The sequence below is a fragment of the Kwoniella shivajii genome, chromosome 3, assembly GCF_035658355.1.
Source record: "Kwoniella shivajii chromosome 3, complete sequence".
NCBI classification, from domain to species: domain Eukaryota; kingdom Fungi; phylum Basidiomycota; class Tremellomycetes; order Tremellales; family Cryptococcaceae; genus Kwoniella; species Kwoniella shivajii.
Genome location: NC_085910.1, coordinates 476540 through 502359, shown reverse-complemented (window position 1 = coordinate 502359; position 25820 = coordinate 476540). Strand labels below are relative to the sequence as shown.

At 43.0% G+C, this 25820-nt stretch overlaps 9 protein-coding genes across 9 annotated transcripts; 2 read left to right on the top strand and 7 right to left on the bottom strand.

Moving 5' to 3' along the window:
* Nucleotides 1–435: 435 nt before the first annotated feature.
* On the bottom strand, nt 436–2633 carry IL334_002405 (uncharacterized protein; the record flags this gene model as incomplete). The annotated part of the gene is made up of 10 exons (XM_062934151.1): nt 436–603; nt 689–883; nt 968–1135; nt 1199–1345; nt 1418–1507; nt 1563–1664; nt 1743–1904; nt 1959–2008; nt 2064–2185; nt 2245–2633. 10 exons carry the CDS (start codon nt 2631–2633, stop codon nt 436–438), a joined length of 1593 nt encoding a protein of 530 aa, XP_062790202.1.
* Nucleotides 2634–3140: 507 nt separating this feature from the next.
* Nucleotides 3141–4912, top strand: IL334_002404 (uncharacterized protein; the record flags this gene model as incomplete). The annotated part of the gene is made up of 11 exons (XM_062934150.1): nt 3141–3174; nt 3239–3266; nt 3326–3412; nt 3502–3563; nt 3642–3838; nt 3897–3962; nt 4024–4128; nt 4194–4333; nt 4400–4513; nt 4590–4704; nt 4799–4912. The coding sequence occupies 11 exons, from the start codon at nt 3141–3143 to the stop codon at nt 4910–4912; spliced, it is 1062 nt and encodes a 353-aa protein (XP_062790201.1).
* Nucleotides 4913–5417: 505 nt separating this feature from the next.
* Nucleotides 5418–5933, bottom strand: IL334_002403 (uncharacterized protein; the record flags this gene model as incomplete). The annotated part of the gene is made up of 3 exons (XM_062934149.1): nt 5418–5502; nt 5586–5673; nt 5822–5933. The coding sequence occupies 3 exons, from the start codon at nt 5931–5933 to the stop codon at nt 5418–5420; spliced, it is 285 nt and encodes a 94-aa protein (XP_062790200.1).
* Nucleotides 5934–7587: 1654 nt separating this feature from the next.
* Nucleotides 7588–12001, bottom strand: IL334_002402 (uncharacterized protein; the record flags this gene model as incomplete). The annotated part of the gene is made up of 10 exons (XM_062934148.1): nt 7588–7693; nt 7795–8494; nt 8598–8801; nt 8914–8938; nt 9002–9157; nt 9229–9456; nt 9535–9704; nt 9767–9809; nt 9895–10730; nt 10795–12001. The coding sequence occupies 10 exons, from the start codon at nt 11999–12001 to the stop codon at nt 7588–7590; spliced, it is 3675 nt and encodes a 1224-aa protein (XP_062790199.1).
* A 678-nt stretch (nt 12002–12679) lies between these two features.
* On the bottom strand, nt 12680–13565 carry IL334_002401 (uncharacterized protein; the record flags this gene model as incomplete). Its single annotated transcript, XM_062934147.1, has 5 exons — nt 12680–12757; nt 12826–12935; nt 13010–13045; nt 13160–13418; nt 13503–13565. The coding sequence occupies 5 exons, from the start codon at nt 13563–13565 to the stop codon at nt 12680–12682; spliced, it is 546 nt and encodes a 181-aa protein (XP_062790198.1).
* Nucleotides 13566–14141: 576 nt separating this feature from the next.
* IL334_002400 (uncharacterized protein) lies at nt 14142–17026 on the bottom strand (the record flags this gene model as incomplete). The annotated part of the gene is made up of 13 exons (XM_062934146.1): nt 14142–14221; nt 14306–14431; nt 14501–14568; nt 14624–14669; nt 14745–14835; nt 14909–15057; nt 15125–15187; nt 15266–15346; nt 15438–15615; nt 15742–15920; nt 16004–16057; nt 16121–16163; nt 16235–17026. 13 exons carry the CDS (start codon nt 17024–17026, stop codon nt 14142–14144), a joined length of 1950 nt encoding a protein of 649 aa, XP_062790197.1.
* A 452-nt stretch (nt 17027–17478) lies between these two features.
* Nucleotides 17479–21871, bottom strand: IL334_002399 (uncharacterized protein; the record flags this gene model as incomplete). The annotated part of the gene is made up of 15 exons (XM_062934145.1): nt 17479–17937; nt 18003–18087; nt 18156–18328; nt 18383–18505; nt 18561–18698; nt 18766–19099; nt 19155–19250; nt 19310–19691; nt 19757–20436; nt 20489–20640; nt 20720–20873; nt 20938–21050; nt 21106–21218; nt 21283–21350; nt 21564–21871. The coding sequence occupies 15 exons, from the start codon at nt 21869–21871 to the stop codon at nt 17479–17481; spliced, it is 3378 nt and encodes a 1125-aa protein (XP_062790196.1).
* Nucleotides 21872–22261: 390 nt separating this feature from the next.
* On the top strand, nt 22262–22976 carry IL334_002398 (uncharacterized protein; the record flags this gene model as incomplete). The annotated part of the gene is made up of 3 exons (XM_062934144.1): nt 22262–22405; nt 22480–22587; nt 22674–22976. 3 exons carry the CDS (start codon nt 22262–22264, stop codon nt 22974–22976), a joined length of 555 nt encoding a protein of 184 aa, XP_062790195.1.
* A 136-nt stretch (nt 22977–23112) lies between these two features.
* Nucleotides 23113–25356, bottom strand: IL334_002397 (uncharacterized protein; the record flags this gene model as incomplete). The annotated part of the gene is made up of 2 exons (XM_062934143.1): nt 23113–24302; nt 24357–25356. The coding sequence occupies 2 exons, from the start codon at nt 25354–25356 to the stop codon at nt 23113–23115; spliced, it is 2190 nt and encodes a 729-aa protein (XP_062790194.1).
* Between the last annotated feature and the right edge of the window lie 464 nt (nt 25357–25820).

Sequence of the window (25820 nt, the reverse complement as noted above, 5' to 3'; positions counted from 1 at the left end):
CGATATATATATATATATATATGTACATATCATTATGGTTATGGAATCTCTTACTGGTCTTTCCGTCTTTCCCCACCACACGCGAACTTTTTCCTTTGAATGTCAAAGAATAATGTAGTTACTTAGAAATATGCTTGTTTGTAATATCCCTAGACTACATAAACACAAAATGTATTCTCTGATCCAAACTGTGCTTTGTGCCGAATGCAGTTCTGCATCAAAAGTGTTTTACGATTCTCTTGAGGACTAACGTGAAAACTGTAATCTAAAAAAGTGAGTTTTGTACGAGAATTTCTATTCATCATCATGATTTACATTCATAAGTCGTATGTACAACTAAATTCACCAACCCACTTTATCTTAAAGCGTTACCGATTCTCATCTTCTGCCTTCAACCAAAACACCTTCTTCAGATCCGAAATTCGGCTTCGAAGACTAAAATCCAGCATCACCATAATTCCCTCCTACGCCTCTAATACCTCCTCCTCCAGCTCCTTGGGGAACGGATGCGTATTCTTCAGCTGCCATCAAACCATCGAAATCGTCCATTCTTGCTTTACCTGATCCTTTACCTCCTCCCCCATACTCGATTATATTCGCTTGCTAAAAGTAATAACATGATGAGGTTAGCACCGTTTTTCCATTCGCTCTGGGTATCAGAGGTAATTTTGTTGGAATGCATACTCACTTTCTTCAAGTACTCCTTCTTTATACCCAACCTCTGACTCATCTCACTCAATTCATTCTCCAATTTGCTAGCTAAAAGATTGGCTTCAGCTAATCTACTTGATGAATAATCTTGTTGATCTTCGAAGAAGGTGACTATTGACGTGGCTGGAGTAGTTCGAGGAGAGATGGTCGCGATGATAGCGTTAGAAGTTATCTATTGCAGATATGAGGTCAACATCGTTTTCGCGGGCATTCCAACCGAAACAAACACTAGATGGTCAAAAGTGGTAGGACTTACCATTTCTCCCAAAATGGCAGTAATGGTTTCAACAGTCTCTCTACTACTTGGGCCCACTCTTGCGACTAAATCATTCATGGTCATTCTTGAGTAGACTTGTCTCAATTGGATGATTCGTCTTTTGGTTATACTCTTCAAAACTTGTTCAATCAATCCATTATTACAATCCTGAACAATTTTCAGGCAATCAGCTTTTGATTGCTACTCTTGCTGAAGCAAAGCGGAGCTTACCTGAGCAAAGTCTGATTTTCCAGCTATGTCCCTCACTCCACTCCAAATGTTCGACTCGTAATCTTTAGCTAAATCGATATAGATTGAAGCGTTCTTCTCGATTGCTCGATTTACGGTACTGGCTGTATATCGAGGGAAGATGATCCGCTACGATTCAATGCAAGATATCAGCTCCTCGCTCAATCATTGTCTAGCTGAGATTGAAGACGGAGTACTCACCTTGCCTGTATCGAGAAGTTCACATAAGATAGCACGTTTAGCACAAGCTAATTGAATTGCTGAAGTGGTGGTAGTTGGTAATGAAACCGCCTAAATTTGGCATAAGTTCATGCCGAGATTGTTATTAACGAGATTTCTAACTCACCGTAACGAAATATCGTTTTGCCCTTTCAAAGTCTTTCACAGCTGCGCTTATCAATCCAGCATGATGGTAATATGTTAATACTTCTAGATAAGTCGATCCAAGCTGATCCCGGAAATGGAATATCAGCATCGATATTTCCTGTGCGCTCCATTGTAGCCAGTAGGGGAATATTGAACTTACGGATTTGACGTTGAGGAAAACCTGATCTAGAACAAAGAAAGAAGCATCGAAGTTTCTGGACAATAAGCAAGCTTCCAGATATACTGAATAAAGACCGGAAAATATCCCTGCGGAACAGGTTTTCTGGATCAAGCTTGATATGGCTGGGACAGCGATGGCGACCTTGATGGAAAAGCAATCAGTTATAATTCTAGTGATAATGCGAAGCTAGCTGACCTTGTTGAGTTGCTGAGCGAGACGGAGCATTCCCCAAGCGAGATGAACCACTAGTTTTGTTTCACATATCAGCTAAGTCACCTAGTCCGGGGAGAGGTAGCTGACCTCTTTTATGAATCGTATAGAATTGTTGGGAGTCTCCTAAATTGCACAATCGAGTAGCAAAAGTGAAAAGCTCATTATTGTATTGCGAAGGGGTATTCTTGAAGACGTGTAATCTTGCGGAACTATTGATCCGGCAGTATCAGCTAGAATCGTTTGCTGAGCGTCGGTTGAGGTAGCTTACATGATATATACTAAACCAGCAGACATTCGATTTACTTGGGTATCTTCAACAGAGTAAACGCTTCCATCGTCTCCACAAGTCAAAATGAGTTCACCATGTTCCTTCCTTTCCTTCTCTTTCATTTTAGTAGATTCGAATGGTTTCCCTTCTGCTATGCTCTGAAGTGTAGGGATGAGATTTTCGTCTACATATTGCAGCGAATCGGTGGCGGAGACCATGTTGATGAGTTCAGACGAGGTGAGAGGGGTTGTCCTGGAGGAATAAGCTTTGGAAGGTGCTCTGGGTAAAGGTGGAAGTGCAGCATGGGCAGGAGCGGGAGCAGGGCCGGCACTCGCACCGGATGACGGTCCCGAAGCTGAGGAAGAAGCTGCAGGTTGATTGTCTGTCATATTCGCCAGGACGACTGGAGTACGGTATAGCTATATTATTGTGCTCCCAAGACGGGCGCAAGTCGATCCTTGTTGATATGAAGGAATAGAGTTGATGATAAATGGTAGACCTGTGAGAGTCAGTCCAATTGAGCTGATGTCAACGTTCATCAACCCAACGACGATTCACACAATATCCCCCATAAAGTGGAGGTGCAACAATTGAACGTAAATGAGGCTACCATATAAGCCTTCTGTTACGTAAACTACTCTCCGTTATTCTCGGTGTTTCCGGGTATTGATCTTATATGATTCCAGCCGGTGAATACTCGTGCTTCGTAGTTGATATTTGTTGCACCCATGTTGGCACACTTTCTGCATTCATACTTGCATATATACATACATTCTACTATATATAACACCTCAGTGTCATTCTTACAGCCATCGATCTATCATTCAACTCCATTGCTCTTTCTTGGTCTTATCAGCATATACTCCAATCGACCTTCCAACACCAGAAAGCTCGATATGTCGGTCATCTCAACTCCCATTACCGAATTGTGTATGTCTCCTTTCCTTTGACCTCACGTCTTCGATCTAAGCTGACTTTGATCTGGATCTTGTAGTCGGAATAAAGCACCCGATCTTACTTGCGTGAGCTTGCCAGATCATCCAATTCCTGAACCAAGCTTACTAAATATCATACATGATAGAGGAATGAACGTTGCCGCTGGACCTGAACTTGCAGCTGCCGTATCGAACGCAGGTGGTTTAGGTGTCATTGGCGGTTTAGGGTATACGTGAGTTGGGTCACCTTCATCGTCTACGGACAATCTTCCGTACGATAACGACCCGAGTTCACCGCTCAATTGCGACTGATTTTGTGTAGACCTAAACATCTTCGAGGTATCATCAAAGAGTTGAAATCTTCGCTCTCCAGTCCTGATCTACGTGAGTCACTCGCTGAGATCCAAGTTAGCCAGACGGCCGATCGGATCTGAGATACTGATTTATATCGTAAACGTGTAGCATTCGGAGTCGATCTTTTGATTCCTTCTACTGCACCAACTGCCAGAAAAACGAATTACGATTATACTAAAGGGAAATTAGATGAATTGATCGATGTGATCATCGAAGAAAAAGCGAAATTGTTCGTATGCGCAGTTGGTGTACCACCAAAAGATGTTGTTGAAAGACTTCATAAAGCGAATATAATAGTAATGAACGTGAGTCAGCTGGTTCGAGTTAGACTCAGATTTAGCTGATACGCTTTGGTGAGAGCAGATGGTCGGAGCTCCGAAACATGTCAATAAAGCTTTAGATGTCGGAGTGGATCTTATCTGTGCTCAAGTAAGCTAGATTGTAACACAGATGAAGTATATCTGTCAGCTGACAGATGTCGTCTTCTAAGGGTGGCGAAGGAGGTGGACACACTGGGTCAACAGCAACTTCCATTCTTATACCTGCGTGTGTTGATTTATGTAGAGGTAAAACATCTCCTTTAACCGGTCAGCCAGTAAGTCAGCTTGTTTGATTATCGTAATACCTTTAAGACAAAAGTAGCTGAGACATGACGTTCAGGTTCACGTAATCGCAGCTGGAGGGATATACGACGGACGAGGATTAGCTGCTAGTTTGATGTTTGGTGCTCAAGGCGTTTGGGTTGGAACTAGATTCGTAGCCAGTACAGAAGCTGCTGCACCAAAGTATCACAAAGAATTGTGAGTACCGCCTCGCTTAATAGCCAAGGCCTGTGATTGATGATCAGCACCAAAAATGCATTGCAGAATCCTAAGTGCCGATCATGGTGATACCGGAACTACCTTGATATACACTGGTAGACCATTAAGAGTTAGACAAACCGATTATGTCAAATCTTGGAAGGATAGACAGGAAGAAGTGTAAGCTTACCTTCCATATCAGCTGACTCAAGGGTATCAAATCATATTTGCGCTGATTACCAACGAATTTTATTAGTCTCACTTTGACGAAACAGGGTAAACTTCCTCATGATTTGGAAATGGAGAAAAATCCTGAAAAATCCGTTCAAGCCAGATCTTGGTTGATGGGCGATGTAAGCGCTCTTATCAAGGTACGTATAACATGTACTCTATGCAATCGTCCTCCAACCAGCTATCCAGCTTGATTTAAGTTCTGTCAGCTGATACGATGAATTGGTGATATAGGATGTCAAACCTGCTAAACAAATTATCGAAGAGATGGTCACGGAAGCGAAGGAACAGATCGAGCGAGGTCATAGTTTCGTTCGAGGTGAGAAAGGGGTGCGAGCCAAGTTGTAATTGTTTTATGTCGACGTGGACGATGATCGGACTGAAGGATAAAAAGGATGTACAACGCAAGGGCTGTATGTAGGATTAGTATTAAATATGTATGAAAGTCGACTATGAAGTGTGGTCTCTTGAACGTTCCTCTGCGTCTCAATCCATTGATACATCGGCTGTGTGATAACTGCTGTACACATGCATGAACCAAGATATGCCTTACGACATGTAAAAGATGATGGACTATAGCTACATGTCTACTTCTTCAAGTGATAAACGGATTGAATGACAACGAGACTCAAAGATACTGAGGACTAGAAAATACAAGTTTTGATACGGTACTCGGGGGTATTACAATGAGAGAATAGATAGACTAGCAGTATATATTTGAAAAAAGCGGATGGAAAGAAAAGAAATGATGTCGTGAGATCTAATCAAATGTTGAAACGTTCATTCAATCGTTTACTCGTTTGAATCGATTGGGACAAGATCTGGACACGCTGTTGTGTGAAGTGCTTGGAGTTCAGTTTTTTTCGTTGTCGTCATTCTCATTCTCGTTGATACTGGATGAATCTTGAGAAGAGGCTGAATCTATAGATGATCTTCTTCTACTCGAACGAAAAGGATCAAGTTAGTCACGAACTTTGGATTCATGCACATCGATGAAGTCATAGGGAGATTGATTACTCACTCCATCAATTCCTGTGTCCATTTAAACAAGCTACTTGAGTATTTGGCTTTTTGACTTTTTATGGCTTGAGGTGATTGAGTTCTTTTATCTGATGATTAAAGTAGTGCATAACGCAAAAATAATCAGCATTGTGATCGTTTTTTTGATATTCACGGGAGGGTTTACGCCCACGATGAAAGAGGAATTGAGAGCTTATTTGCATGGTGCATGAAATTAAATCATGAGAAAAAACTTACAGTTGAATTGGACGCCTTCCATCTTGGGAGAACTTAGTGGTGAAGAAGTCATAGTATAAGCTTGAGTTTCCTCGTTGTTGTTGTTGTTGAATTGGGGAGATGATGTTGTCATTGTGTTTGTCGGATGTCGTCTGACTTTTTAACAGCGGATTTGTACGTGTGTGGTATAGAAGCTGGATGTGAATTAGGTAGCAAGTTCACCAATGTGAAGATAATGGATAGAACGCTTGGTAGTATGTTATTATGGTGTAAATTGCGGAAAGAGGAACAAAAGGCCCCAATTTCAATCTGACATATATATATATATATATGTGTGTGTGAGTGTGTTTGCAGTTAGTACCGAATGAGAAGAAGGCTAGTATCCAATGATTCCAGTTGCTGAAATCCTTTCAAACTTATTAATCCCCCCATAAAAAACCAATAATGTTAGTACGTGTGTTGGACCATTAAAAAGTAACAGATAACAGGTGAGGAGAGGGAGAGGATGATGTCAAAAGATGTCAGAGATGAGGTCATTCTGTTAAAGTTTTGTTTTTAGCTCTTTTGTTCCTTTGTTCCTTTGTTCCTCTTCCATTTTGCCTTCTGCTCTCTGCTTTCCTTTCAACGATTCAACCGAGGAAAGCTTCAAGTTCATTTACCTTCCCCCTTTTGCTCTCATGTTCTGAAACTGAAAAGAGCGAGAGGGCGTCCTTTCACATGAGCGAATGATGATATTATCAACCAAAAAAGGATCATTTGTGAAAAAAATCGGATGTATAAAATCCACCGTGTTCCAGTACAGCCATTCACTCCGCTCCACTAAAAGTCCCGAATGATTAAAAACCGGGGGCAGGGAAGAGAGGGAAACACAGAACGAACGAGTGACGCCTCTACGTAAAAGGTAGCCTAAAAAATGATTCCAGTTACAAATAGATAACCCTAAAAAAAAAAACTCAATTAACCCCTTGATACACCTTAACAGGAAGGCCACAGAGCTGAAGGATCCCAGCTCCACTTTGCATTTCTCGAGCCCTTTGGAATCCCTTGCGTGACAACCATCCCCTTAGGAATCAGATTTTCAATAAATATGTCATTTGACAACGGGGGACTTCAGGAGTCGGCACATATTCCAGTTTCCCATATTTCCCCACAATTACTGGTAACCAGATGGCTTAGTTCAAAGTCGAAATGTGTGATAAAGTCATTAGAGAAAAAAAGGGACATAAAGCGAAACGAAGACGAGACGAGACAGTTGAAACGAATGTGAACATCACTTTGTTGAGTGTTGTCATGTTCCCGCTCCACAAAAATGTGATCTGGAATTTTATAGTCTAAAATGATTTGCCACACCACTGTATCCCCCCATCGTCATCAAAAACGTCATCTGCCATCTCTTTCCATTTGATACAAATGATGGCCATATTGATTTAGTTTACTTTCTTATAATCGACCTTGCAAATCTGATACCGAGGGACGAGGAGGAAAACGGGTCGCGTTTTCCGAAATACAAGGACTGCTCAACACAATCCGTCAACACCAGGATGTCCTCCGATACGACAGTCTCCCGGGCGAGTGTTAGTTCCTTATAACAGTCAACGTTGCATAAAAGGATGCCAAGGTACTATCCATTACAACTAATATTGATTACATCTGTACTGACAAAACGCCAACGAGCCAGGACGTAGTAAAGAAACCCATACGCAACTTATAGTAATGTAACCCCAGTTTAAGGGGGAAAGGGATAAGAACTCTAAATCATGCCAATACCGTTCATTTTTGACCACCATCTATACACCATGTTCAACATCCATAGGTAATGGAGCTTGATCAGTGAATATACTACCATAATCAAATGAACCTTCCTCCATGAGACTGAGAATAGTGGCGGCGGACCTGAGAATTGGACAGATGGAAGCATCAGCAAGAGTTCGCTCGTTGATATGAATCGTGGATAATCACGAAGAACAAAAGATTGTATAAACATCAAAACTCACAATCCGCCATTCGCATTGTTACCTCTTAAACCGTCACTAACGGTATCCATACCTTCTCCAGCTAATGCTTCACCTCCGAAACCCATTCCATTCAAACCATAATCGAAACTGATTTGACCACCTGAGTTCCCGTGTCCAAGTCCGTTTCCAGTTGAATTACTGCTCATTTGATTATTACTGTTGTTATAGGAGTTATTACTATTGCTATTATCGAAAGACGTTGAAGAAGCGTCATAATGATTTGACGAATTATTTCCGGATGCATTGGATCCACCACCAAGCATTATATGTCCATTTTGAGGCGTGGTAGATTCGTATCTATCGTATGACGATGATGATTGTCCGAGAGAGATTGAGAAATCGTTATGGTTAGGATTATTGTTATTATTGATATTCTCACTTCCGTACGGATTGTTATTACTGCTACTTGTCGTTCCAGCTTCCATAGCTGACATATCGAAGTACGCGGAAGTGTTGAACAAGCTATCCAAGTCGTTCGATAGGTGGTTGTCGATATTCGTTCCTTGTTGATTGGGTAATGCCGTATTGGACGTGTTGAAATCCATCATTGTACCTGGAGATAGATCACTTAGTAGTCCTTGTGAAAGTGACACCCGTTTTGGTACAGGTCGAAGCCATGCAGGAGAAGGTCGAGTTGTGGAATCAGGTACTCGTGGGGAGTTAACAGGGATATTACAAACTGTAGAATCAGATCAAAACAGTCAGCTTTCGCGCAGACTCGACGCGTAAAACTTCGCGAGCACCACAAAGCATATGAAGAGGACAAAACATTAAAAACTCACTTCGACAGAATTCATCAATGATATCCGCTGATCTCAAACCACACAGATATCTACCACTAAATCTCCTCAATAATCCAACACAAGATCTGAGACCTTCGATAGAAGGAGCGATGATAGGCCTGAAATCGGCATCCCGACAATTCAGAATGACCGCTACTAATGTTCGTCCTGCTTGAGCCAGTTGATGAATGACATGGACGCCGTCTATATGCGAAAAATACTTGATCAGCTATTTGATTCTGCCCGGCGGGTTTGCGATACGGTCTAGATAACCAAGAGCACCGTGCAGCTCAGAGATGATTTGGAAGCCACTCACAATATGTCATCATGCCACGTTGGGACTACATGATTCATCTCGCCATTAGCAACTGAATATGATCATGCAAAGTGTCGTTCAAACTTACGATATGAACGTGATCGGCAATAATGGTCAAAGCGCATTGCATCGCTTTTCTACACAAGTCAAGATGTCTAGCTCTTTCTTCCTGAGTAGATGCGGGCATAGCCACGAATCCTGAAAATCGATGTCTGTAAATGATCATCTTGACAAGATGTTCGAGCTAGATATTGACATTTACGACATCAGTGTATGATCGAATATAATTAAGGCGACTCTGAATATCGGACTCACACAATGTAGTCTCTCAGCCTGAGTAATTCGGATTGGATCTCTAGATGCTGCAGTCTCAGAATCATAATGCCAGTATTTGGGTAAAATCTTTGTCCATTCATCCAATAATGCTAATTCGTCTTGCAAAGACTCATTTTGCGGCGATCGACGTGAGATTGTAGCTGCTGCCTTGGCTAAAAAGGGCGAAGTTGGGAAAGAAGACGGTCGAGTAGCAGAATCGATCACTCCCTGATAGAATAGACAGTGAAGTCGGTGAGTGAGCGGCTCCAGACCAGGTGATAATACGAGATGCCTCGCAAGACTCACCTCCAGAATTACATGTAATCTGATTGTAGCTACGAATGCACACATTCTACTTTGCGAATCTATACTCTCATCTTTGATTCCTTCAGCTGTGAGGTTTTCGTCATCCACTATTAAAGGTTCTGTAACGTCGCAATCCCTCAGATGGATGATGGGTGGTCTACCGAAGAGCGCTGCGTATCAGGAGAGTCAGTCAGCAGACCACGCACGACAACCGTGTATGTGCAAAGCTTACCAGCAGATTGCTTGTCCCAGGAATATATCGACCAGAAAGTTCTCTATTCAACGTTGAAATTCGCACAAGTCAGCTTGAGAGAATATGGTTGATAGTTGGTTCCGATGATATAGCTATGTTATGCTCACCTTCCTAGTCTCCTTTTCCACCGCATCGAAATGATCATAACCGTCTACTGATCTATGCAGACCGCCATCCAAACATAATGTGATACTTTCAGCTTGTAACGCGAAAGCCTTACTTAGATTACCCAATCCAAAAGCGTAGATAGCAGCCAAGAACGCGGCTTGTATTGAATATAGGGTTGGTCTGTCTGCTGAAGGTAAATCTCTCAATCTTTTGAACAATTCGAAGTATTGTTTTCCAGCTGTTGAAGGGTCGTTTGGATTTGCTCTTACTCTTGGATCGTCAACATGTCTTGAAGAGAGTGTGCAGACAGCTACTATGAAACAAGTAAATCCAGGTTCTCCCCATTGTTGCGGGTTGGCATAATCAGCTAGGAAAGAAGGGACGTGTAAGAAAGGCCATAGTAGATGTGATGTCGATAGATAACATCTAACTAGTGTATCCATCAAGTCAGGTGGAATGACTCCAGTTATGACTTTCCAAGATGCTTCGGGATTCAGAGTTTGATGTGGTCTTGGTGTACGATCCGGGAAAAACTTTTCTTTCCTTCTTGTATTTCCGCTTGGCGATGAATTTCTACCACCGACTCCAACTGATGATGATCGATTCTTTGACGTAGGCACAGACGCTGACCTCGCTGCCGCTCCAAGAGCGGTAGCTCCTGAGCTCACTCTTCTAGTCGGGAATGGTGTAGTCGCGTTAGCTGGCGAAGTTGACAGAGTTGAATTAGGAGGTGATGTAAGTACATCTGACTGGATATCTTGTTGTTCATCACTGGCTTCTTTGCGAGCATTGGCAGCTGTAAGGAGATGAAGGAGGGGGAAACCGGATGTGGCACCTGGCAAGGACGATGATGAAGATAAGTATAATTACGTTTTTGTTCGCATTCATTCCCAACTCACCCTGCCATTTCGCTTGACCAATTTCATCCTCATAGAAGAAGCTCATCCCTTCCATTCTTTTAGCTAATTCGTCCATACCAACTTCTTCTCTCCTTTTCGTCAATCCTGGTCCAACACCAATACCAGCTAGCCAATTACTCAAAGCTCCAGCGTTATTTGCGGTATTCTGGTTTGTTGCTGGTGATGAAGTGGGATTTGTCCAATCAGGCAATAAAGTTGAATTTGATCCTGTCATATTGAAATTGTTGTTATTGTTATTATCTCCTGATCCTGACGAGTTTTGATTTGTCATATTCCAAGATAAGTCATTCAATAGATCGGAAGTGTTGAAAGACGTTAAACCGAAATTACTACTTCCTGTACCAGCTAAAGCTTCAACGGCCACGCTGACACCTTCACCACCTTCTTTTATTCCCACTCCAGTTCCACTACCTAATCTAGCATCTAATGTGGATAAGAAAGCATTGTGTACATTTGGTGGTACATCCCTTAACATACTTTCTAAAGCAGCTAATCGTGCTTCTAGATTGGTTTGACCATCACCGTTTGTTCCTGAAGATGTTCCAGAAGCAGAAGCTGTTAATCCAGCTAAAGTATTTCTCAAAGGTGAATGTGGTCTTTTAGTACCTCCATTAGAACCCGATCCATTGGAATTTGTATTGTTATTCAAATTTGAACTGGATGAACCTTTGGGTTTTACCGTTCTTCTCGATGGGGTTTCGAATGTACATTGATTATTGGACTGTTGACATGGTGTACATGGGTGTTTCGTATCACAACGTATTTTCCTACGTCTACATCTATCACATGCGTGAGCTAAACGCAGTCTTGGTCTTTTAGCTGATTCTGATCCCTCCATCATCTCAGAATCGAAATTGTTTTGCATTTGACTATAACTCTGGTTTAGGTTCTGGTTCTGGCTTTGACCTTGAGACTGTGAATTACTTTGAGAATGGAGATTCGTTGTTGATAGCGAAGGATCGAGAGGTGAAGTGTCGTTTGGTGAGGTGGATTCATCACTCTCTTGATTAAATGAAGTCATATCGCCATTGTCTTTGCCATTGTCAATACCACCGTTGGATGCCGAAGATACACTGGGCTTCATCTCGCTACTATCCTGTGATATGGGTGCTGGTTGCATGTTACTCTGAGCTCGTTGAGGAGATCCTCCTTGTTGTTGAGAAGATTGAACGGATGGGGGATCCATCTTGATGTTATGACGTGATTGATTACAAATGACCCAATACACTCAGATGTGTTCCTTCTCGACAGCTATTGCATTCGATCGACCAGCCTCGTCTCTGATCTTCCTTGCGTTTGTGCTCAAGTTGAGGTCGTGAAGGGATGTTATGACTTGTAAGGTCGTGTGAGAATGGATGGTTGGACGGATCATGATGCTAAAATGATCTGTAAACTGATCGGATGACTCCCGAACGTACGCAAGAAAAAACCTCCACTGTCATTGAGGTTAGTTTTCGCCTATTTAAGTTCCGCAGGGGGCGTGGGCCTTTAGGCGCGCCGCCATAGATCCGTGGGGACCACAACGGGGAAAAGGGGGAAAGAATTGAGGACTATGATCCATCTGTACAGCTTCGGTATGCACATTGGACGTTTCGCTACCATTATATATATGCGATCGTTATTCATTGCAACGCAACTGATTGTATCTAAGGGAGAATGCATAATATTCTATCCAACATGGACCGATCTCTATTGAAATCTTCCTCCATTCTTTCTGTTCTTCAGAATTGAACTATTATAAAACACGAAAAATAATGTACAACCAGTATCTTTTACAACTAATGCCTTCTTCTCTTCTGCTAACTATTGACTAACCGGACCTGCCGAAGTATAGGATATTTTGTATGTAAACTGGGGTATACGCTTATACCCAACCATAAAGGACGTTTTCTTTATATTGAATTTCATTTTGACCTTGTTCAGTAGTCAATATATCTCGAATCTGTCACACACGGCATGAATGTCAGCTATCAGTATCTCACAGCGCTTATGCAGAGGTGACTAACTGACCTCTTCTGGTGGGTTTAAACCCCATTTTTTGGCCCTTTCCCATCTTGCTAATCGGGTTATACCGACGCATGGACCATATGAAGATGTCAAATCGAATATGCGCAGAACGTCTATTTATTCAATCCGATCAGCGAATCTATCCCGATTAAAGGTGCTCTCCATCATTTGTACAAATCATACTCACGATGTATATCGTTATGCGTATCTGGACCTGCGTGAACTACAATGCGGATAAAGTGATGTCAGCTTTCGCAACAACCAACAGAAAAAGGAAACACGGCAATTGATTTAATTTGTTTATCGATTCGTGCGACGATAGCAATGAGATACTTACTAGGTCCTAAACCGCCCATTTCAGCTTTAGCATGTTTGATAATCCCTTTCCATTCTTTCGATTTTACGTCTAATTGTCTCTTCTTTCCTTCGTCTCCCTTCTTGATCTCCATCGGTTCTTCCGGAGATAGGCATGCAGGAGAACGTTGATTCTCTAATTCAATTTCCGACAAAGAGGGTGTAGTAGTCGTTATTTGGGTTTTACCTTTTGTAGGTTTCTTGGTGGTGGATGGTCTAGCTGATTGGAAGGAAAGTATTGGCTGTAAAACCATATATATCAGCGAGGGGCTTCCTGAAGCTAAAGATCATAAAACGAATGAGCTGAAATTGAGATATCTACATACTTGAGCTAAACCAGCAGCTTTCTTCGATCTCGCCGTACCGGGGGAAACCTTCTTGGCTGGCATTTCGTATCCTTCCTTTGGACGTACTTGTAACAAAGGACTGAGTTGTGATAATTTGACAAGTGACGATACGATCTTCGTTGTTACTTTATGGAAATCTCTGTGAAGTGTCAAAGATGTTTGAATGGAGAGATATATGGAGTTGATGAAAGTCTGTGTTTGTTTTGGAATTGTGATTGTATATAAGAACGATGATCGATTGGGTTTGTCCGCATTGGAACATTATCATCATCGTCATTATTTCTATTATGAATAATATGAGAAACATTAAATTGATTGGAAATGGGAATTACCGAATCCGGTAATCAGTCAGAAATTAAATGACATTTTCAGGGTTCAATCGTATGCAAAAGTTTGCGCACAGATCCCACCCAATATGGTTCGCACGTGGCATGACGCATGACGAACAGATTATGCATCTGGGTATATACATTATTCATCCTCATGTCCAATCGAACTTGGGCCTATCTCTTTCGTACCAAGAGGCCTTCAGATGGAGAAGCTATAATCGTACAATAAGCAGTAAACGCATGAAAGCCTACGCCCCCTTATCCGTCACTGATCTGGTGGAGCAAGATCTCAAGCAGATTCCACGATTATCACTTTCTCCTGTTTGATCTCGATATTCTCCGTCACTTGTGCTTTACCAGTTTCCATAGCTATTATCATTCGCAAGACAGCGTCAACATTTCGATTGAGATGGGTGTAATCGGAGTATCCTCTAGATGCAGGGTTTGACTCACAATGATATAACTCCGAATTGGCTTTTTGAACAGCCTCTAGAGTCTTCTGTTGACGATGTACGAACATTGATTCTTGGGCGAAAAGACAATCCATTTGTTCCAAACTTCTTCCACTTGTCTCTGGGTCTAAGCGAAACTAAGTGTCAGCTATGATAATTCGCTACTTGACCGAACTGTGGGACTGAAAGGACTTACAGAGGAAATAGATCCATGGAATAGCAAGGACGTTCAGAAGTGAAAACAAGAGGAACGTCCATTCTCCACTATACTCGACTATCAGTAACAACTCCGAGTGTTGGGTCGAGTATTTCCACTTACATAGCATTAAACAAGAAGGGTGTAATCTCAGTCACCACTCCATTACCTACATTAGAAGCAAGGTCAACGGAAACCAGAAATGCAGACCACCAAGTCTAGATATCGTTCATGGAAGACTTACCTATTGACCAACCGACCACACTGACTGCACCTCCTTTGGCTCTGACGAACAATGGGAATATCTCAGTCGGATAAAGCCAAGGGACAGTAAGCTATTGATGTGAGAAAACCATCAGCTGTATTTTTTGTTTTCTGCTAATGTTGATGTTTTGGGGTAAGACTTACCCAAGAGGCTCCGAATGTCGAAGTATATATGAAAGTGAAAGTAGCCACTACAGCTCCCCAAGCTGCTTGTTCCTTGCCTTCGGTCCGAACAGCATACCTTGCTCCGACTGTACAGAACGCCAAGCATATAGCCATGATCAAAGCTCCCCCTTCAGCAGCACAAGTGATACGTCAGCTGAGTCAACCTATTAGATTACATCGTCGAGAGAACCTTACAATATAATGTGACTCTTCTTCCAACTCGATCAAGAGTGAAGACGGCGACCAATACCGAGAACACTGTAAATCACCAATATTTCATTAGTATCTCAAATCAAGTACCAGGAGATTATCTGAAATGGGAGAGGCATTACTCACTGTAGAAGATGTTGTTTACACCACTTAACCAATCTGCTTTATAAGCTGTATATGAAGCAGATTGAAATACCGTTGGAGCGTCTACAAGTATATCAAATTCAACACTCGGCGAATTGTTCTTCCCGTCTTATAGGAATATTCTAATAGATAATAGATTGTAGATGTAACTTACAGACTGTGACCACTCCTATACCAGTTAATTCTTGCCAGATTTGGAGACCAATCACTAACCAAGTCCTTCTTGGTAAATGAAGTGTATTCCCGCTTGACTCTGAATTCGAACCGAAAATCATAGATGTGTAATTGTTGGATGATTCCATTTTTCGCTCGATATCGACGACTTCCATAATCTATCATCCCATCGTTCATCAAATCAGAAGCACATTTAGCTGTTCTTGCCGCGATAAACCGCTTTGTCGATCCCACCGACTGATGAAAGTTGAACAAGAGTTTTGAAAGGATCATTCTAAACTTACAGAATACATTTCTTCGTTCACTTTGTCATTATCCAGATCACCATTCTCAGTTCTCAAAACAGCCAAAACTTGTCTTGCATCATCTTCCCTTCCTACTTTAGCCAACCATCTTGGTGATTCAGGGAAGAACGAGAATAAACTGATTAGGATAAGTAGAAAGACGAGCTGGAATGCGAGTGCTGGAAATATATTGCAATATGAGTCAGATTGCGAATTAAAACCGAGAAGGTCAGTGATGACCTTCAAATGATGAGGCACTTACGGAATCGCCAAACGAAAGATTGTGATCGATTGGAAGCGTATTTCAACCCAAACTCTGCTATACTGTGAGCTCTACGTAGCGTGCTTCTGAATGTGAAGGAGATATAAAGGCACTTACCAAGCCAATAGGCGAATGCCAATCCAGCGATATTCAAGAAGAACTTGAATCAGGTCAAAGCATGGGTAAGCTAATTGGCAAGAGATATCAACCAGAAAAGGGGAATTTACCTACTTCAAAAGCTAATATCGCACCTCTTCCATCATGTTCAGCCAATTCACTACTCCAAACAGGAATAATAGCGTTTAAATGACCTGTACCGAAACCACTTATGACTCTAGCAATTAACATCCAGGTCAAATTTTGAGTTGAGGATTGTAATGAAGCTCCAATCAGACCAATTCCACAACCGAAAATAACAGTCTTGATTCTACCTATCTTATCACCTAAATAACCACCGATCAAACCACCAAATAAAGATCCTATATAATAGATTGCTACTATGAATCCAATCATAGCTGAATCACCTGATTTTTGAGGATCAGAATTCAATTTCATCAATTCTGTGAAATGATTGTTGATCACTACTCCCGACATCACACCTTGATCATATCCATAAAACAATATGGCTAATCCACCAATTGCTTGAATAGAATACATCAACCCTTTACCTTTCAACGGTATTTGGTAGTTTGGATTGTAACCCCCCGGGAAATATTTAGACCAATTTACAGGGGGAGGAGGGGGAAGTGAGGGTACGAATACCAATCTACCTAAGACATCATGAGTCGGTCCAGTAGTACCGAAAGCTGCTGGAGGTGGCATAGGAATAAGCGTTTCATTGGATGATACAGGCTTAACTCCCTCGAGATGGTTGTCATCTTTGGTCGATGAAGCAGCGAGAGTAGACCCATTTGAGATCAGTGATACAGCTGATGTCTTCGATTTCAAAGATGAAGGTGTTTGGGACATATCCTGAGGAGCAATTGTGAGGGCCTGTGGTATTGCGAGTGAAGTTTTACCCATGCTGGTCTTCGAGCTCAACGCAGATGATACAGGTGATATTATGAGCCTCTCTCTTTTCTCAAGCCAGAGTACTTATATACGAATATATGCATTGAGAGCGTTTGCAGCTATGCAGTATAATTCGTTAATTGCAGTACTCCTTGCCAGGCAACTCGTGTCTCACGGTGGTCAAACTCGAACATTGCCATCCATCTCATCTGATTTCTCTTCAGAATAAGACCTGCAAGTTTCGCGTGGCCTCCTTAGCATTGCTCTGTGTCCTCGCAACGAATCAGTCACGTTCGAAATCTCGCAATCGCAAAAATATTATTTCAGCGTCGCTTGACAGTCATTTTGAAACCTTGTCCAGCCACTAATCATCTTACAGTGTCGTCTGCATACGTAATTTAAGCAATGTAACGCATGGCATGTTTTGTACTATCATTCATGTACAACATAATCGAATCGATTTGTTATCTATTCCTCATTCTGGAATCATGGTTTAGGAAATTCCAACACTTCTCGCCATTTTCTTCGCCTAACAACTCTCGCAATTGTCTCTTATTCATCCTGACCAGATCTCTCATAGATTCCACTTTACTCATGACAAATTTCAAATTTCTTCCACTTACTCCAGGTAGAGCTCGTAACATCTCTACCGCTGCTGCATTTTCGATTCCGCTTTTGAATGAAGCTTCTCCTTCTGTTGATCCTTTCAATGTCGCCACGATCTCATCAGGTTCATCATGATTTAACTTCAGGTCCGATAGGACTCGAACTGACTCATGGGGTGACGAGGACCATATGATCCGAAGTTTAGGGAAATGTAAAGTGAGCAGAACAAGTTTTGACTGAAGATAGAAGGTATCACGCCATGATTCATCCTTTTCAGGCGTTCGACCGGCTGTTTCCCTTCTTGCGTCTTCTCGAGTCTACAACACAAGGCTTTAGCGCGAAGTCGAAATGATGTGTAATTCGTTACCAGGTCGGTACTCACTCTTAGACCAAATTTATCTTCCTCAAACTCAATAAGCAGAATGCAGATTTCGTAGTGCGCGGTCATGGATTCACATTGTGTATGCCTGAATCCCCGATACCGTCAGCCGATGACCACCAACGATCGGTCTGCACTTGGTAAAGAGCCACTCACAATCGACCGTTGGCGAAACTCGCTTCCAAATCCGGAAGTGCTTTTCTTTCCACACACATTTTGGGGGTTAAGATGTAATCTCCAACTGTCAACGTCGAAGGGATAACTTTGATACCCGCAGCATCTATTAATGAAGGTAGAAGAGCACCCATCTCTCGGATATCCACTATGATCTGTGAGAATTAATAGATCAGCGATGCGCCTGAAATACCCGAAATGACACTTACACGAGCATCTTCCACTGGTTCACCTCCTCCTGCATTTCTCGAAGAATAAGTGGTTTTTGACCGAGTGACATTGTCCCTCATTGGCGCTCGAGGGTTGTTGTTGTAGATAGGAATGACCATGCTCTGAACACGATCGATATTAGCCATGCTTTCCTGTTTGAAACCAAACAAGACTTACCTGTCTATCATCAATTAACTTTTTGAAAGCCTCTGCCTCTCTCGTTATGGTGGACAAGAACCTGTCTTCCTCGAAAGAGTTGGTGTATATCATCTGATATACTCGAAGTGCCAAACCGGGGTTACAATTTTTGTACACCTGAGCATCGGAAAGAAACTAAGAATCAGCTATCGCTTCAGACATGGATTTGAGGAAAACAACAAACCTCCAACCGGCGTATGAAAGCTAAGTTAGGTTCATACATCACCACAAACCTTGGTCTAAGCTCTTGCAATAATATATCATCGTCTTCGCCACCATAAGGACGTATGATGACTGTATCTGCAGGAGCCAAGAGTCCATATTCGTCCTCGAAATTTTCAGGCATCAAACCGTAATCATATCCCGAACTATCGGCAAGCTGATTTGACGTTGCTGCGGAAGAAAAAGTGAGTGATGAAGTTGTAGGATCCAGATCTTGTTCTTCCACTACGCCTGAACGAGCTAAAAGTGCAGAACTAGGATCGGGTGCGGCGCCAGAGGAGCCAGCTCCGCGTGATCTGTTAGGCCGTCGAATTAGCATGACTTTATGTTGGACAGGCATCATCCACTCACGATTCCGCCAACGCCCATTGCATTTGCGGATCTTCCATGTTTTCATCTCCACCAGCAAAAGCAGACTGAGCCTTCATCAGTGTCTCCTTATGATCCCTGTCAACCAGGCATCAGCTCGAGTGCGGAATCATTACAACCGTATAATCTCAGCTCACCTTTCCATGTCAGCCAGTCTAGGGGCAGCAATAGCAGCGGCAGCTCCGCCTCTTACTCGTCTCCTCTTATACGCAGGCGTTCTTCCTCTTCCAGTATTATTTGCACGTCGCTTGGCATCTTCTAGTCTTTTTGCTTCCATTTCGCCTCTTTTTACTGTTACTTCATCTCCCTCTTCTCCTCTCATCTTGTTCGGATCCGAGAGCCTTTCCCCATTCTTCTCATGCTGCCAATTTGACAAGAAAAGAGTTTCCATCATTCTCTTTCCTGCATGAGGACCGAAGGGGGGATCAGTGTTTTGCATTGTTGTGAGGTACTGCCGCAATTGAAGGCATGTTCGATCCGATGAGCACATGATCAGGACAATGTTTGTTCCAGGGGTATCTGTCCGCAACAATGAGCTCTTTGTCGTAGATGACGTTTGTATCACATAACACAACAAAACTCACCGGCATGCGATTCAGTGACTCGAGCGATAGTATCTTCAATCTCCTTCAACACCTTTGCTAACAGACTCCATTTTGGCTGTTCTTCCAAGACTGCTTCTTGACCTTTTCTTAACCGCTTCGTGACGCTTTTCGATAAACTCTCCTCTAAACCTACTAATACAGGCCTGAACACAGGAGGCGCATCGCCTGTAGCCTCTCTGAGTGTTTCTTCCGAGTCATCATCTCCATTGCCACCTACTTCGACCATGTCCTCATCCTCGTCCTCGTCTCGAGATTGTGGTACAGTCTGAGTTTGCGTTGCGAACACTTCCATTATATCCTCTTCACTATCTTCTACCGCCATTTCCACGTTTCTCGCTGTTTGCTCCGATTCTCTCAAAACCTCTTCTTCATCCATAAACTCTCCTTCGGGTGGATCTACTCCTTCCGCTATGCTTTCAGTACCTTCTCTGATCTTCGCACTCGTTGGTGGCCCATCCTCATGTTCATTATCCATCACTGGAGCTCGTCTTGACACTCTAGCCTGGGAAGCCTCAACTAGCTTACTGGCTGACTTGGCGTTGAACCAATCATGCACATGTCTAGCTGGTCCTGTAGGGAGTTTTTCAGCTTGAAAATGTTGTCTTTGTAAAGTATTGATGTAAGAAGCGAAGGTTGCCGAGTCATATTCCAGTAGCCACCTAAATCTCTTGTCAGCTGACGAATGAGGAGGAAAAGCGACACAATACTTACGTATGTAGGTTTCGTAGCTCTGTCAAGGCAGCCACATGTATTTTCGTTTTGGCCCCAACCTTATGCCATACAGGTTTCAACTTCATTCGAACGATAGTGTCGAAGTTCTTGAATTGAGCATTTCTGACATTGATATCTTCGAGATCAAGGTTCTGTGCAAGTGATCAGAGTTGGCCTTCCACCTGTATAATCGAATCTTCTGTGGGAAAGATGTGAGAAACTTTGACATACGAGTGAGTGATCCCTCTTCAATTCCACCAACATAGCTTCCATACATTCCGTTATACTATCTTGACATTCCCTCATCAAATCCGTCATAGGTTGATACATCTCGACGACATCTGCTCTTCTACTGGCCAGGGCTTGTTTGACATCTTCGTTGAACCTGTCGGCCTAATCTTAGCTAGACCCATGATCAAACTTAAAACATGAAATGAGGAACTACGTACCTTGGCCATATCATCACACTGTTCATGTTCAGATTGACTAGCATGTCTTTCATAGGCGAGATACCATGCGCAAACATTTCGGGTTCATCTGAGAATGCTTTACAGAATCCGCTCTAATTACATGATGTGTGAATTTCAAATCTTCTGACCAAAGAGGAAAAGACATACCTGATTCTCACGTCGATACAGACGCACGGCAAATTCCTCTTGACTCCCATGAGATACCCTTTCGGCATGGAGGATTACCAGACCAGTAATGAGTTTCGCAGGCAGTGTTCCCTCTGCAGTCAGCGCAATCATCAGCGTCATGTAAGCAGTTACGGATCCACGAGCAGGGATACATACTGAGAAAATCATTCACTAAAATCTTGCTCGTAACCGAAAACAAACCACCATGTCTGTACATGTCTTCTCTGCAATTTAATGATGAGTCAGTGTTCCCTATATCTCTCTATACATCATGGTATCCTGTTATGACATGTCCAGCGACACCTTCTCGCCCAATACTGGACGACATTGGCTCTTGTGCGCATCCTCCTCGGCACCTTCGCTGCCTTAGTTCAGGTGGTTTTCGCTTCCTCCCAGGTACCTTCCCCGCATAGTTTCTGGTTTCAGTCAAGACTCACCTTTCTTTGACATTCATCTCATATCCTACTACTCTAAATCCTGGATCCCTTACACCCATTATACCTAGTTCATCCCCTATACCAGCTTCGTCCGCCGGTGTAGCTCCCACAACCAATACCAAGTCCTCTTTCCTGTCGTAAGTCTTCAACAAGGCACAGACAATCCTTCGAAGGCCAAGACCTTTGGCGAGAATCACCAAGTCATCCTGTTGTGGTCTACACAGTTGTCTTATGAGGGATTTATGGAATGATAGATAAGGGATATGGCGACGCGAATTTGCGGGAAAGACATGTGTAGGAGTTGACATGTTTTTTGGATCTACAAGGTATCCGAACCTCAAATGTCTTAGTGACAAACACTGGGCTATCGAATGTACCGAACTGGTCTCGAGAACATGCTTGTGTAGCGCTAGGGAGGACAATAATGGTAAAAGATTGATGTGACGGTGGATGTCATCTATCTCTGCGTTATCTCCATCTCGAGCTCTTTTTTCGTCGATCGCTGCTGCAACGCAACTTCTCGTAGTTCCGCCGGAACCAAACATCTTCGAAGCTCCTGCAAATTCCGAAATTCAGCTTTTTCTGGCGTCTCCTGTTTGTCACCTCTACATCTGATCATTAGCTTGTCACATATTCATTCGAGAGATCTCTTGGTTGGATCCAGATATCAATTCCTAAGTGAAGATATTTCATCCGCCATGTTTCCTCGTCTACTTGCCCAGAGAGCTCTACACACCTCCCGCCCTTTATTTGAATCTCCGTCAGTCCTTGAGTCAACACTTCGAGATGCGCTAAAAGCTTCAATGAAGGCTAAAGATAAGCCCGCTGCTGCGTGTTTGAAAGTGAGCACCTTAAAATGAGGGCGACGGAACATGAGGGATGACAATTCAGCTGATCAGGGCATTGACATGTCTAGACAATATTAGCAGATGTCACGAATGCAGCTAAATCAGGATCAAATCCCAATGAACCTATAAACGAAGAAGGTGTAATGACCGTACTCAAAAAAGGAATCTCACAACGAGTAGGTCATTGAATATCTTCGCTTTGACGACTCAAGCGTCACTTAAATGACCTTTACTGTTGCATGACACTGATATACGGTCATAGACACAAGCATCGGAATCGTACTCGCCCAGTTCCCCATCTCCTCATCCTGAAAATTACTCATCTTTACAGAAGGAAATTGACCTTCTCAGATCTTTCTTGCCGAAATCCCCTTCAAACGAGATCATTCAGACCCTCGTCGACAAAGTCATCGGAGCCTTGCCGGACGATATCAGGTCTTCCAAGGGTGCCGCCGGGAAAGTGATAGCTGGATTATGGGAAGAATTGGGTGATAAGAAAGGTGGAGTGGATAGGAAGGTCGTTGGAAAAATGGTACAAGAAGCTCTGAAGAAGTTACAGATATAGATCGACCCCGCATGAGAAAGTAAATTGTCATAGATTATGCATAATATTTCTCTCTTGCGCTTTGATAGATGTAATAGTAGATCAACTTCTTCCCAATATTATTATATACACGATATAGCCATATACGACTACTGGTCTAACCTGACCAGCTGTCCGATCGAAGTTTCTTACTCACTTCATCTCTTTCTCTCTCAACTGACGTGCTTGAGATACCGCTTCTATGATTCCTTCTAGACCTCTCTCTGTCTATCTCATTAGCTCCTATAGGCGGCGCTTCTGTGTCATGCGATTGATAAAATTTCGCAGGGGAGATCTCCTCGAGTTCATCTTCTAAGTCATCCTCTGTCTCCTCGTCTTTCTCCGCCTGTGCCGCCTGGCCATTTTCTCTTCCCTCCTTCCTCATAGCGCGGAACTTTTTCTTCGTTAAATCAGGGTTTGACTCCTTCGCTAGCTGAAAAGCGTCCTTGAATACTTCTCCTTTTTTACTGCCATTCGCCTTTCTAGCTTGGGTAGGAGGAGTGTGGTTGGCGATGCTTTTGGGTACAGCCAGCTCTTGTATAGAGTTGTGCGAAAGATGATGTTGACCATCCGAATCAAGGTCAGATAGAACCTCTCTCGCTAACCTGAGAGAATCTTTCTGTTTAAGAGTAAGGACAGTCGTTCCAGATATCAAATCATCCAGGTATTTCGCGACATCCATAGGTCGCAGATCAGGGAGTTCATCTTCGTCTATTCCAATACTTGTATGATAACCCCTTCTGTTATGAGATCTCGCAGGTGATAAATCTTTTCTTGTAGGAGAAGAGCCTTTTGATTGACGGGATGTTTGTTCCGGTGTTATACCATGAGAAAGTAGAATCCCTCTCCTATTCAGAGCCGTTTCGCCTTTCTCAATCCACGATTGTAATACTGACGGATCTTTGAACCAATGTTTGAACTGATCGTGACTTGGTAAGTCTTCTAATTTCGTGTCCTTTGCAACCTGATTTGTCGAATTTATCAAACCGCCTGACCTGACCCAAGCCGGTACGTTGTTTATGTTCCTCAAATCATCTAGTACACCAATGACAGCTAGAAGCGTTCTGTCCATTCCATCTTGTTCAGATCCGACTCCAGCATCCACTAAACCGGCCACGGATTTAGAGTCTGAGTACTCTTCTTTCCCGTATTCTGGTATCACGATCTGATTGAAAGGTTGATAAATCGCTTTCAAAGGTGAATCGTCTAGTAGAACGATAGTACGTTCATCAAAGTCACGCGGAGGTGTGAGATATTGGACATGATCCAGTACCTTTCGTAGATCTTTCGTGGTTTGAACCTTTCTTGCTATATTGTTCTATCAGACTTAATCTTGCATCACCGGAACATAAAGGAACGTACAGTAATCAGAAGCTCCTAGACCCATTTTATCTCTTGCCCATACACCCAGTAATCGGCCTTCACCGGCTTCTCTTGCTATTCTTCCCCTCTCAGTTTCCTCCTCCCAAACACCGTCGATAAATCTAGGTCCAAAGGCGTTTTCTACCATTCCCCTCACGTTATGTGGCTGAGCCGACGACCAGACAAAGACCTCCCATGCCCTTTCCTCATTGGTCGGCAGAAAAAGATATTCAAGGAAACAGGAAAGATACGGTCGTGGATAAGACTTCTTCCCGTCTGAAGAACGATTTCTGAATACCAAAGCGCCGTTTAGATCCAGTACTAACAGTTTCGGTACGGGTATGTTGTCTTTCAGAGGTTTAGTGGGACGTAGAAGTGCTAGATAATCGGTTGACGGTAGGGTGACAGGTGGGGGAGTAACAGTTCTGTCACGGCGGAAAGGAGGTCTATCGGCTTGCGAGCTGAGCTGACGCGATTGAGACGCAAAGCCTGATTTTGACGGCGACAGCGGTCGGCGAGGTAGCAGAGTTGGCAATGAAGGCGGAAAAGGTGGAATATCATGAGGGGGTAGTGGCGGAAATACGGTCCGTTGATGGGGAGGCGTATAAGTGTTACGACTACGGTCGTATGTAAATCGGTCTTTTACACTATTGGGATCTGCATGTAATCCTGCCCGACTGCTCTGTCCTTGATTGTACTCCCTTTCTCTATCAGATCTGTTATGCGTGAGATTACGATAACCTCGACTTTTTGTATAAATCCCGTCGCGGTCATCGGCGGGCCCTTGTGGCTGACCGAAGCGGTACGGTTCTCCCTCATTCCATGTTCTGTCTCCAGATTGAGCGGCCAAAGAGGTTCTGTAGTCCCTGTCGTGATGACGAGAGAAAGAGGCTTCTGCGTCCGGAAAATTTCTATCTTCGGGCCATCGAGAGACATGTCCGTGAGTGGGCTGAGAAAATGAGCGGTGTTGTTGTTGGGCGGTGGTATATGGATACGACATAGTGATAAATCTGTCAATTCAAAGAGCAACGGAGATCAGCTGAAAGAGACGTTTAGCAGAGAAATGAGCAAGGAGGGAGAAGAAGCATTGTCGCATCAGACTGAGACTCACCTTATCTTCCTTGAAAAACGCCAAAATTGCAGAGACGTAAGGGCATGAGATACTTGAGCAAGTTTGATGAGCCTCATTGGCTCTTCAAGTAGATGTCACCTATGATAGCTTTCCTTATGGGCAGGACGTGGATGAAATAGAAGAACCCATCAATGTCTTCGCAACGAGGATGTCATGTTTTTGATCTGTACACAAACAAGAAGCGGAAGTCGCCGCTGCACCAATGTGCGTGGTAGTGGCATGGTCCAGGTTGGCACCAAGGCGAAGGTAAAGGATTGGTCTATGAGTGATGTACATGAAGGGTACATGTAGTGATCTCGCCCTACAGAATGTTACTGACAGTCAAACTACCA